Source organism: Ranitomeya variabilis, chromosome 4 (genome assembly GCF_051348905.1).
Source record: "Ranitomeya variabilis isolate aRanVar5 chromosome 4, aRanVar5.hap1, whole genome shotgun sequence".
NCBI lineage: Eukaryota > Metazoa > Chordata > Amphibia > Anura > Dendrobatidae > Ranitomeya > Ranitomeya variabilis.
The window spans coordinates 116,297,264-116,311,048 of record NC_135235.1 but is presented as its reverse complement, the minus strand read 5'-3'; the positions used below and the strand labels follow the sequence as shown (position 1 = coordinate 116,311,048).

General features: G+C 50.1%; 1 protein-coding gene across 1 annotated transcript in view; it reads right to left on the bottom strand.

Annotated features, from left to right (window-relative positions):
- ADAMTS14 (ADAM metallopeptidase with thrombospondin type 1 motif 14) overlaps nucleotides 1-13,785 on the bottom strand; it is a 266,445-nt gene that overhangs the window by 46,656 nt on the left and 206,004 nt on the right. Inside the window, exons 17-18 of the mRNA XM_077259155.1 lie at nucleotides 9,663-9,828; nucleotides 9,246-9,378 (exon numbers count right to left, since the gene is read on the bottom strand). Of these exons, the coding sequence (XP_077115270.1) occupies nucleotides 9,246-9,378; nucleotides 9,663-9,828 (299 nt within the window). The remainder of the gene's footprint in view (nucleotides 1-9,245; nucleotides 9,379-9,662; nucleotides 9,829-13,785) is intronic.

Below are 13,785 nucleotides of genomic sequence, written 5' to 3'. Positions count from 1 at the left end.
CTGCATGTGTGCAAGGTGGCTCATAAACGTATTCTCCTCGCACATGTGGAACTGAAAACACGTCTAAAATGTGTCCTCTGCGTGACCATTTAACCGTCCCGGAGGTGTGACTTTCCTTTGTAATGACACGCTGCAACCCCCTTGGTAGCGCTGCCTGTCTTCTGGCATCATTGTTTGGCTGCCTGCGCCTCTGCGGCCGCCCTGACCCACACAACGCCCCTCGGTGTCTTATTTATTGGGACTGCGAGGGTGTGATTGACGGGCATGAACGGTGCATTTCTTCGCCTGTCCCTCATCTCCTTCCGCCTTCTTCGGACTGTGCGGCTTCATGGCCGTGGCATGCGATAAGGGATCAGCTGACGCCGCACAGTCTGCAGCGGGTGTAAGGACCCGAGTGCGAGAGGCGAACATATGTGCTGCGCCAGGCCATGAATCACAGCCCCGCAGTGTTTTAACAATGTTAAGACACCGCGGGGCTGGGATTCATGGTCATCGCGAACCGCAGCGGCCGACATTAAATGAGGTCAGAAGATGGGCAGCGCTAACAGCGCTAGGCCAGGGGATAACATGACAGCGCAGACTCCTGTACAGCAAATAACAACGCTCAGGAGGCTGCACCCAGCACCAAGGTGGGATTCTTGACATCTGTGCTGCGTCTCATTACAAAGGGAACTCGCGCCTCCAACACAGTTTGACTGTATAAAGGGCTAAATGTTATACGTGTTTCATTCAGCGTGTGCAAGGAGCAAAATTAAAAGAGCAACCTTTGACTTGTGCAGCACTACTGCTGCATAAGCTGTGGCTCTTCTACTTTGTAACCCCTGAGGGGGGGTTAAAGGTTACCTTTGAAATTGGTTCAAGTAGGCTTCGGCCTACACTCTGCTCCCCCTGCAGAGCCCGGGCTCCAACACCGCCAGTTGGGGCCCGGTACTGCTAGCTGCACAGAGCCAAACACCAGCCAATGTGTCAGTGGGGTTCAGCACCGCCAGCTGTTCCCCTGCTGTGCAGCCGGCAACGTGTCCTGCAACAGCCACGCAGGCACAACAGACCCAAAGCTGCCGCCAGTGCAGGCTTCGGCCTACACTCTGCTCCATCTCCTCCTCCTGCTGACCCCGGGCTCTAACACCGCCAGTTGGGGCCCGGTACTGCTCGCTGCACAGAGAAAAACACCAGCCAATGTGTCAGTGGGGTTCAGCACCGCCAGCTGTTCCCCTGCTGTGCAGCCGGCATCGTGTCCTGCAAAAGCCACGCAGACACAAGAACTGAAATTGAAGGGAACCTGTCCCCCCTCCCCCAGGCGTTTGTACGTTTTTAAGGCCACCTTGTACAGCGGTAATGCTGCATGTGTGCAAGGTGGCTCATAAACGTATTCTCCTCGCACATGTGGAACTGAAAACACGTCTAAAATGTGTCCTCTGTGTGACCATTTAACCGTCCCGGAGGTGTGACTTTCCTTTGTAATGACACGCTGCAACCCCCTTGGTAGCGCTGCCCGTCTTCTGGCATCATTGTTTGGCTGCCTGCGCCTCTGCGGCCGCCCTGACCCACACAACGCCCCTCGGTGTCTTATTTATTGGGACTGCGAGGGTGTGATTGACGGGCATGAACGGTGCATTTCTTCGCCTGTCCCTCATCTCCTTCCGCCTTCTTCGGACTGTGCGGCTTCATGGCCGTGGCATGCGATAAGGGATCAGCTGACGCCGCACAGTCTGCAGCGGGTGTAAGGACCCGAGTGCGAGAGGCGAACATATGTGCTGCGCCAGGCCATGAATCACAGCCCCGCAGTGTTTTAACAATGTTAAGACACCGCGGGGCTGGGATTCATGGTCATCGCGAACCGCAGCGGCCGACATTAAATGAGGTCAGAAGATGGGCAGCGCTAACAGCGCTAGGCCAGGGGATAACACGACAGCGCAGACTCCTGTACAGCAAATAACAACGCTCAGGAGGCTGCACCCAGCACCAAGGTGGGATTCTTGACATCTGTGCTGCGTCTCATTACAAAGGGAACTCGCGCCTCCAACACAGTTTGACTGTATAAAGGGCTAAATGTTATACGTGTTTCATTCAGCGTGTGCAAGGAGCAAAATTAAAAGAGCAACCTTTGACTTGTGCAGCACTACTGCTGCATAAGCTGTGTCTCTTCTACTTTGTAACCCCTGAGGGGGGGTTAAAGGTTACCTTTGAAATTGGTTCAAGTAGGCTTCGGCCTACACTCTGCTCCCCCTGCAGAGCCCGGGCTCCAACACCGCCAGTTGGGGCCCGGTACTGCTAGCTGCACAGAGCCAAACACCAGCCAATGTGTCAGTGGGGTTCAGCACCGCCAGCTGTTCCCCTGCTGTGCAGCCGGCAACGTGTCCTGCAACAGCCACGCAGGCACAACAGACCCAAAGCTGCCGCCAGTGCAGGCTTCGGCCTACACTCTGCTCCATCTCCTCCTCCTGCTGACCCCGGGCTCTAACACCGCCAGTTGGGGCCCGGTACTGCTAGCTGCACAGAGAAAAACACCAGCCAATGTGTCAGTGGGGTTCAGCACCGCCAGCTGTTCCCCTGCTGTGCAGCCGGCATCGTGTCCTGCAACAGCCACGCAGACACAAGAACTGAAATTGAAGGGAACCTGTCCCCCCTCCCCCAGGCGTTTGTACGTTTTTAAGGCCACCTTGTACAGCGGTAATGCTGCATGTGTGCAAGGTGGCTCATAAACGTATTCTCCTCGCACATGTGGAACTGAAAACACGTCTAAAATGTGTCCTCTGCGTGACCATTTAACCGTCCCGGAGGTGTGACTTTCCTTTGTAATGACACGCTGCAACCCCCTTGGTAGCGCTGCCCGTCTTCTGGCATCATTGTTTGGCTGCCTGCGCCTCTGCGGCCGCCCTGACCCACACAACGCCCCTCGGTGTCTTATTTATTGGGACTGCGAGGGTGTGATTGACGGGCATGAACGGTGCATTTCTTCGCCTGTCCCTCATCTCCTTCCGCCTTCTTCGGACTGTGCGGCTTCATGGCCGTGGCATGCGATAAGGGATCAGCTGACGCCGCACAGTCTGCAGCGGGTGTAAGGACCCGAGTGCGAGAGGCGAACATATGTGCTGCGCCAGGCCATGAATCACAGCCCCGCAGTGTTTTAACAATGTTAAGACACCGCGGGGCTGGGATTCATGGTCATCGCGAACCGCAGCGGCCGACATTAAATGAGGTCAGAAGATGGGCAGCGCTAACAGCGCTAGGCCAGGGGATAACACGACAGCGCAGACTCCTGTACAGCAAATAACAACGCTCAGGAGGCTGCACCCAGCACCAAGGTGGGATTCTTGACATCTGTGCTGCGTCTCATTACAAAGGGAACTCGCGCCTCCAACACAGTTTGACTGTATAAAGGGCTAAATGTTATACGTGTTTCATTCAGCGTGTGCAAGGAGCAAAATTAAAAGAGCAACCTTTGACTTGTGCAGCACTACTGCTGCATAAGCTGTGGCTCTTCTACTTTGTAACCCCTGAGGGGGGGTTAAAGGTTACCTTTGAAATTGGTTCAAGTAGGCTTCGGCCTACACTCTGCTCCCCCTGCAGAGCCCGGGCTCCAACACCGCCAGTTGGGGCCCGGTACTGCTAGCTGCACAGAGCCAAACACCAGCCAATGTGTCAGTGGGGTTCAGCACCGCCAGCTGTTCCCCTGCTGTGCAGCCGGCAACGTGTCCTGCAACAGCCACGCAGGCACAACAGACCCAAAGCTGCCGCCAGTGCAGGCTTCGGCCTACACTCTGCTCCATCTCCTCCTCCTGCTGACCCCGGGCTCTAACACCGCCAGTTGGGGCCCGGTACTGCTAGCTGCACAGAGAAAAACACCAGCCAATGTGTCAGTGGGGTTCAGCACCGCCAGCTGTTCCCCTGCTGTGCAGCCGGCATCGTGTCCTGCAAAAGCCACGCAGACACAAGAACTGAAATTGAAGGGAACCTGTCCCCCCTCCCCCAGGCGTTTGTACGTTTTTAAGGCCACCTTGTACAGCGGTAATGCTGCATGTGTGCAAGGTGGCTCATAAACGTATTCTCCTCGCACATGTGGAACTGAAAACACGTCTAAAATGTGTCCTCTGCGTGACCATTTAACCGTCCCGGAGGTGTGACTTTCCTTTGTAATGACACGCTGCAACCCCCTTGGTAGCGCTGCCCGTCTTCTGGCATCATTGTTTGGCTGCCTGCGCCTCTGCGGCCGCCCTGACCCACACAACGCCCCTCGGTGTCTTATTTATTGGGACTGCGAGGGTGTGATTGACGGGCATGAACGGTGCATTTCTTCGCCTGTCCCTCATCTCCTTCCGCCTTCTTCGGACTGTGCGGCTTCATGGCCGTGGCATGCGATAAGGGATCAGCTGACGCCGCACAGTCTGCAGCGGGTGTAAGGACCCGAGTGCGAGAGGCGAACATATGTGCTGCGCCAGGCCATGAATCACAGCCCCGCAGTGTTTTAACAATGTTAAGACACCGCGGGGCTGGGATTCATGGTCATCGCGAACCGCAGCGGCCGACATTAAATGAGGTCAGAAGATGGGCAGCGCTAACAGCGCTAGGCCAGGGGATAACACGACAGCGCAGACTCCTGTACAGCAAATAACAACGCTCAGGAGGCTGCACCCAGCACCAAGGTGGGATTCTTGACATCTGTGCTGCGTCTCATTACAAAGGGAACTCGCGCCTCCAACACAGTTTGACTGTATAAAGGGCTAAATGTTATACGTGTTTCATTCAGCGTGTGCAAGGAGCAAAATTAAAAGAGCAACCTTTGACTTGTGCAGCACTACTGCTGCATAAGCTGTGGCTCTTCTACTTTGTAACCCCTGAGGGGGGGTTAAAGGTTACCTTTGAAATTGGTTCAAGTAGGCTTCGGCCTACACTCTGCTCCCCCTGCAGAGCCCGGGCTCCAACACCGCCAGTTGGGGCCCGGTACTGCTAGCTGCACAGAGCCAAACACCAGCCAATGTGTCAGTGGGGTTCAGCACCGCCAGCTGTTCCCCTGCTGTGCAGCCGGCAACGTGTCCTGCAACAGCCACGCAGGCACAACAGACCCAAAGCTGCCGCCAGTGCAGGCTTCGGCCTACACTCTGCTCCATCTCCTCCTCCTGCTGACCCCGGGCTCTAACACCGCCAGTTGGGGCCCGGTACTGCTAGCTGCACAGAGAAAAACACCAGCCAATGTGTCAGTGGGGTTCAGCACCGCCAGCTGTTCCCCTGCTGTGCAGCCGGCATCGTGTCCTGCAAAAGCCACGCAGACACAAGAACTGAAATTGAAGGGAACCTGTCCCCCCTCCCCCAGGCGTTTGTACGTTTTTAAGGCCACCTTGTACAGCGGTAATGCTGCATGTGTGCAAGGTGGCTCATAAACGTATTCTCCTCGCACATGTGGAACTGAAAACACGTCTAAAATGTGTCCTCTGCGTGACCATTTAACCGTCCCGGAGGTGTGACTTTCCTTTGTAATGACACGCTGCAACCCCCTTGGTAGCGCTGCCCGTCTTCTGGCATCATTGTTTGGCTGCCTGCGCCTCTGCGGCCGCCCTGACCCACACAACGCCCCTCGGTGTCTTATTTATTGGGACTGCGAGGGTGTGATTGACGGGCATGAACGGTGCATTTCTTCGCCTGTCCCTCATCTCCTTCCGCCTTCTTCGGACTGTGCGGCTTCATGGCCGTGGCATGCGATAAGGGATCAGCTGACGCCGCACAGTCTGCAGCGGGTGTAAGGACCCGAGTGCGAGAGGCGAACATATGTGCTGCGCCAGGCCATGAATCACAGCCCCGCAGTGTTTTAACAATGTTAAGACACCGCGGGGCTGGGATTCATGGTCATCGCGAACCGCAGCGGCCGACATTAAATGAGGTCAGAAGATGGGCAGCGCTAACAGCGCTAGGCCAGGGGATAACACGACAGCGCAGACTCCTGTACAGCAAATAACAACGCTCAGGAGGCTGCACCCAGCACCAAGGTGGGATTCTTGACATCTGTGCTGCGTCTCATTACAAAGGGAACTCGCGCCTCCAACACAGTTTGACTGTATAAAGGGCTAAATGTTATACGTGTTTCATTCAGCGTGTGCAAGGAGCAAAATTAAAAGAGCAACCTTTGACTTGTGCAGCACTACTGCTGCATAAGCTGTGGCTCTTCTACTTTGTAACCCCTGAGGGGGGGTTAAAGGTTACCTTTGAAATTGGTTCAAGTAGGCTTCGGCCTACACTCTGCTCCCCCTGCAGAGCCCGGGCTCCAACACCGCCAGTTGGGGCCCGGTACTGCTAGCTGCACAGAGCCAAACACCAGCCAATGTGTCAGTGGGGTTCAGCACCGCCAGCTGTTCCCCTGCTGTGCAGCCGGCAACGTGTCCTGCAACAGCCACGCAGGCACAACAGACCCAAAGCTGCCGCCAGTGCAGGCTTCGGCCTACACTCTGCTCCATCTCCTCCTCCTGCTGACCCCGGGCTCTAACACCGCCAGTTGGGGCCCGGTACTGCTAGCTGCACAGAGAAAAACACCAGCCAATGTGTCAGTGGGGTTCAGCACCGCCAGCTGTTCCCCTGCTGTGCAGCCGGCATCGTGTCCTGCAAAAGCCACGCAGACACTTGCTCTTGTACCTTCTGCTCCCCATCCTGGTTCCAGTACCGTCAGCTGGTTCCGGGCAGAGCCTTTGGCTTAGGTGCCTCCCTCTGGGTATCCGAGTTCCACCAACGTCAGGTGGTCCTTGGTAGTGCTTTCAGGCACGGGTACCTCCTGCTTAGTACCCAGGTTCCAGTAACGTCAGCTGGTCCTCGGTAGTTCCATTGGCTCTTGGACCTTCGGCTACCCATCCGGGTTCCAGCACCGTCAGCTGGTTCTCGGCACTGTCTTTTGCTCTTGTACCTTCTGCTCCCCATCCTGGTTCCAGTACCGTCAGCTGGTTCCGGGCAGAGCCTTTGGCTTAGGTGCCTCCCTCTGGGTATCCGAGTTCCACCAACGTCAGGTGGTCCTTGGTAGTGCTTTCAAGCACGGGTACCTCCTGCTTAGTAACCGGGTTCCAGTAACGTCAGCTGGTCCTCGGTAGTTCCATTGGCTCTTGGACGTTCGGGTAGCCATCCGAGTTCCAGTTCCATCAGCTGGTTCTCGGCATTTTCTCAGCCTTCTTGTACCTTCTGCTACATTTCCAAGTTCAAGAGACTAATCACGATGACCCGGAAGACCACCCCTAAGATGACGACGACACCAGAGACGACAACCACCGTGATGACGACGACCCTGGAGACGATGACCCTGAAGACCACCCCGATGACGACGACCCCGGAGACGACGACCCTGAAGACCACCCCGATGACGACGACCCCGGAGACGACGACCCTGGAGACGACGACGACCTGGAAGACCGAGAAGCAGAAGAACAAGAGGCTGCAGAACAAAGAGCAGAAGAACATTAAGCATAACACTAAATATCAGAGCAAAAAATATTATCTAAATTATAAGCAGAAGAAGACTAAGCAGTGTATGGGGGTGAGTCCGTTCCTCCTCGTGGTGCCCCTGGATAAAGCCTGATGCTGCAGGCCAAACTGAACGCGGACAAATGTAACTGTTTTGTGACAGGCAGAACGGAAGGTGTAATCTTCAAACTTTTATAGATAACAACTACGGGAATGCCTGTCACAAATAAGAATATGATGAAGAAGTTGAATATGAAGAAGATAATAGTAAAATAAAAAGAATATGAACAATGTATGTAACAAAAAAAATAATAGGTAGAAGATGAAGAAGAAGATGAATAAGGTGAAGAAGTTGATGTCAAAGAAGCTGATGATGAGGATAATGAAGAAGAAAGTGTGGGAGAAGTAAAAAAGAAGGTGAAGGGCGTGGAAGTAGTGAAACATCAATATCTGACAAAATAAAAAAAAAATTAACATAGTCAAAATCTTTCTAACGCCGAACGTCATAAAAAAAACCAAAATCCTGCTATTCTATTACATTGGGCTAAACCTCTGTGCCTTTAATGTCTCCGCCACGTCCCCCAATACATCCTACATTATTCTTAGTTGTTTTCCTTCATGTAGAATGAACCTACAAGTTTATAAAGGGTTTATTTTAATTCCGATATTTTCGTCCCATTGACTTGCATTGGGATCGGGTATCGGTATCGGATTAGATCCGATATTTTGACGGTATCGGCCGATACTTTCCGATACCGATACTTTCCGATATCGGAAAGTATCGCTCAACACTATATATAGCGTAATTATGTAACAATTAGTCACCTACATTTACATGTAAGACATTAACATTTTATTATTTTTAACTCATTGGCGACTCCTGCAGTATGTGTAGTGCACCATCATTCTATGAGCAGGCTCAACCGCTCATACAGCACCCGAGTATATCTGCGACAATAGTAGCTAGCAGTTCAACCTCTTAGATGACAGTTGCAGTTAGGTTAGGAACAGAGGGTATATTGGATACCCAGCAATGTGATCGCAGGGGCCCATTCGATCTCCATTTCAGCCGGAGGCCTAGTGGACTTCATAATAAACAGCTGGTGACTGGACTTCATAATAAACCGGTAATTATACGACAGTATTGCTGTGTATGATATAAGTGATCAAGTAATCACAGATTTAAGTAATATTTTCAAAAACAATAAAAATTGTTAAAAAATATAAAAAACTGCAAATATAAAAGTTTAAATCACCCCCTTTCTCTTGTAATGTAGAAAATAAAATAACATTTGCTATCATTATATGTGTACTAGTCCAAACTAATAAGATATAAAACCTTTTATCTCAGATAGTAAATGCTAGACTGAGGGTGGACAAAATGGCAAAATAGTTCTTTGTTTTGTCATGTCCTGCACATGTGCTTTATGGGGTATTTTGCTCTGTGTGAAGAAAGAAGAAATTATCCACCTCCTGGTAAGTAATGGATAAAACCAGTGATTTATGTATTCCATCATAAAATAAAATATCCCCCCCCAAAAATTTTTTTTTTATCTAATCAACATCCATCATAGGAAAAAATCCACATCTGTATTTTACTCTATACCATGTTTGTAAGCTAGAGCTGATACCACATAGTACATAGTCTTTGTCCTCTATAGAGGTTGGCCTATGGTTGAGCTTCAAAGTTGAGCTTAAACCACTGTACTAAAATCTTCAATGTCGTGAACCCATGCTTACATTGTTATGGGCTAAATGATGATATCAATGACAACAATACTTCTAAAATCAAATTACTAACTTGTTCATACCCTGGCTGGGAGCATTCGTGCAAGTTACACCGTTTACGTATAGGCTTTGGCTTTTTGTTGTTGTCACATAGGGTACGTTGAACCATCCTGCTGTCACTCTTTCTCCGACATCCATACTTTGTGTACTGGATACCTGTTAGGTGTGATGGCAACGTTACAAGAATTAAAGTGTTTTTACAGTGTCATATGATGTTGCTTTTCTATTACTGTTTTTTTGGCCATTATTCTCCAGTTCTAGTCCGTGCAACCATTCACAGTGATTCCACCAATTTTAAAACATCTAATTGAAAATAAGCCCAAATTGTGCTCACCCATGCTTCCAATTCTGTTGAATAAGGATTGCAGAAATCTTGTGCTTGGAAATACAAATAAATGTAATAAGTTTATAGAAAATTGAAACATAAAAATTTTGCTTACCTCCTCCACATGCTTTGGAACATTGGGACCAGCTTTTAAGTGCCCATTCATAAGAATCCATCTCCTCCAGTAGAACATTATTGTTACCAATCATCGGTAAAAGGTCTTCATGAATAATATATTTGTATGTAAGGCTGCTCTTTAGCTCCTCATCCTGGGACATCACCTTGGAAGCAACAAAATAATAGCTTGAAATACTCATGGAGTGCCATAGTTCAGCTTGAGAGAATGAGATTGACTCAAAACAAATTCATTTTCCACAGTGCTCCACCTTAATTGATATAATTTTGTCCTAATTACGGCATGAGGGACAAGTGAGAATCCATTGCAAGGACAAGCTCTTTTGAAGCTGTTAACACAAGGGTGCAAAATCTTCTGCAGCTATAACAACCTGAACCTCTTTTTGTGACCAAGCACATGGCACAGCAAGGCTTTGAGGTATGGAATCTGGAAAATGACCTATTATATCAGAATGCAATATCTCTTTGATGAGCCGAGCACATATTCCGAATCGGCGTTCCTTTCCCCACATGCCCATATTATTTAGCCACCTGTAGCACTCTGAATTATGGAGCTAAAAAGCATAGCTAGCATATTTAGTCTCTATGCACAGATAAAATCCAGCAGAATCCAGTGGCGGTACAATCAATCCATTCAGAGCTTCGGGCTCAAAGTTATGGGCTAGCCACAGTTCTAGGCAGACAATCATATTCTCAGACATGGAATGAAAGAGGCTGCACCACCCAGGGGTGGGAGTAGATGTGTGAGGTAGCAGCCTAGGAGATATGAGGCAGCCCCTCATTTTGGACTGGGTTTTTCTAATGGCCGGAGGATACTTTGCTGACGCAGCCCAGAAAGCTTGTAACTAAGATTTGGACCTGTGATCCATCAGCGCCTCCCTGTGGTCACATGCTACATATCACGGTAATGGCAACTTATCTATACCCTATCCTTATACTACACTCCTGACTGTATATATTTGCTCTTGTATGTATAGTTGTATTATCTAATGCACCTCCTCGGCGATTAAATATAAAATTAATCTTAGGCTGCTCTTTTATCTCGATCCACGAATCCCTACGTCCGCACGCTCTGTTGGTTATATTATACGCTACCGCAGGGTTGGTTCCTGACCCAATATAAGCCTGCTGTCGGATGAGGCTTATTTTAAATGAAGAAATAGTGGCAGAATACCATACTGTTTTAGTAAGGAACTCTGGCAGTGAAGGCCGGGAGGTTTAGATATATATATCCCCAGGCTGGACTGGTGATATATATCCCCCCTCACTGGGAGCGCATCACTAATTCGTACCTATAAGGGAAGCCTTTACGGCGACTATTTGCCCTCAGCGCAATTCCCTGACTGACCTGAGGCAAGTGGTGGTGCCAGAGAGCCGATCCCTGCCTGGTCCTTCTCTCCCCTCCCCCGAGGAGAGCGAAGTCGATGCCCGCTTTTTCCTGTGAGATCCCTTACATGGCCATTACAAAATTCAAAGCAAAATGTTTAAAGGCAACATATAAGAAGATTTTTGCCAACCCTCCCCCCCAAAATGCCACCACTACCTAATAGTAGTTCTCTTCCTGCAATCTCAAGAGGCATTCTTAGTAGCCTTTATCGATATGTCATTTTGCTAAAACTGAGTTTTAATGTTCGTCCATATTATAGGCTGATTCCAGTAGCAAGGTGGAGGCGCTACAGTGACAAGTCAAGCAGTCCATGGCTCTTCTTTGCCCTTCGTTTGATTGAAGACCTTGAAGATAAGGAAAGTCATCACAAGCCCTGTCAATGGAGCCACATCGTATGGGAAAAAGGCATGGACTGCTTGACTTTGGAGGTGCCTGAATCCTTGGACAAAACCATATGACAATAGGATTATGTTGAGTAAAAAAAAATCAGTGTTAGGCCGGGGTCACACTGGCGTGTTTTACGGACGTATGAGAGGCGCAGAAAATACGCATTGCACACGTACAATGATTCTCTATGGCCCAGCTCCTATCTGGCGTATTTTACGCATCAGTATTTTACGGTCTTGTACGGCCGTAGACAATCGCTGCATGCTAAGTTTGTCAGCGTATTGCGCAAAAAATATGCCAATGAAAGTCTATGGGGGCGAGAAAAATACGGATTACACACGGATCATGCGTGTGACTTGCGAGAAATACGCGGCGGTGTTCTATAGAAAAGCCGATAATTCAGTGCGGTTTACAGTAAAATCACACTGACCTGTTAGAATAGGATAGAATAAATGTCTACACATAGTATAGGTATTGTAAGGTATCTCTTACTGAGAGTGTTGGGGGACACTCGCTTGACCGCGATATTTAAGCACACAGCACGGGTTTATAAAAGAAAGCAGTCCATACGGTTTATTAAGCCACATAAACCGGGTTAAGCACAGTTCATTACATAGAATACAACAGGCACCAACAGTCTCTTTGGTACCTGACGGGAGCTCCTGCTCCACCTTGCCGACTCTTCCAACAGCCTTTGGGTAAGCTGCCTAACGGGGATCACCAACTCGCCTGGTCAATACACAGTAGTCAGTCCAGATCTCACCGAAGGACTCCAGCTTCCCCACACTCTGTTAACACGCTTCTGGGTAAGCTGCCTAACGGGGGTCCCCAACTTGCCTGTCCGGCACACAGTAGTCAGTCCGGACCTCACCGAAGGACTGCAGCTTCCCCACACAGGAACAGTCTCTGGCTCCGCAGATGCTGGTCCTCACCTCGTTACCACAGGTCCTGGACCCCGTCCTCCACCTGTCAGCTTAGGTCCTGGACCCCGTCCTCCACCTTTCAGCTTAGGTCCTGGACCCCGTCCTCCACCTGTCACAACAGGTCCTGGACCCCGTCCTCCACCTGTCAGCTTAGGTCCTGGACCCCGTCCTCCACCTGTCAGCTTAGGTCCTGGACCCCGTCCTCCACCCGTTACCTCAGGTTACCAGGATCACGCCGGTGGCCTAGTCCGGGTATTCTTCAGGACGTCCTTCCGCAGCCAGGCACATCCAATACCCAGGCCACCCGAAGCAAAGTCTCACGGTCTTAGGTGCTCTCCGGACCCTAGTCATTCCTAGGCCAATCCAGCACCATACGGGACCCTAGTCATTCCTAGGACAGTCCCCGGGACCCTAGTCATTCCTAGGACAATCCCGCACCGTTCCCAGGTGCTTGCAGGACCCTGGTCATTCCCAGGCCAATCCAGCACCTTCACCGGTCAGGTCCATACACAGGTTCCACACAGGAACCACACAGGACCTGCCGGACACGCCTCCCATGTGACCCACATCCTGGTCACATTATATACCTGAAACCACACCCCTGGATGTGTGTGTGGATGTGTGGCTAGTCTGACCCTCCCGTCTCTCATGACTAGCCTAGTAAGTCACCCAAACTTAACTATACACATTACAGAAACTCTTGAGGGACTACAGGTCCCAGCATAAACACAAAACATCAGACTTACTACGCAGACTCCCTCTGCGACACATATCGGCCATTCACAACACTGCCGATCACAGGTTCACCACGAATATCACCACAACAGATACGCCTCCATGCATATCTCGCAGAGCGCACAGAGCGCCCCCTAGCTGCCACAGGGGTCACTACACCATCACATATATCACAGTATATATATATATATATATATATGTCATTGAGACACACATATATATATTTATTTATGTTTAATACAGCGCAAGATAGCTTAAAAGCCAGTAATTCAATTCCCAGCTTTTGCTATCTCCTTCACAAACCCGACAGGATATGAGACATGGATTACATACAGTAAACCATCTCATATCCCTTCTTTTTTTACATATTCCTCTTTACTAATGTTAGTAGTGTATGTGTGTTAAATTTGGGGGCTCTAGCTGTTTAAATAAAGGATTAAATCACAGAAAAAATTGGCGTGGGCTCCCGCCAGAGTGTCTTGGGGGCAGATGTTTTTAGCCGGGGGGGGGGGGCAATAACCATGGACCCTCTCCTGGCTATTAATATCTGCCCTCAGTCACTGGCTTTCCCACTCTGGCGGAGAAAATTGCGCGGGAGCCCACGCCATTTTTTTCCGCGAATTAACCCTTTATTTTAACAGCTAGAGCCCCAAAATTTTGCACACACACAC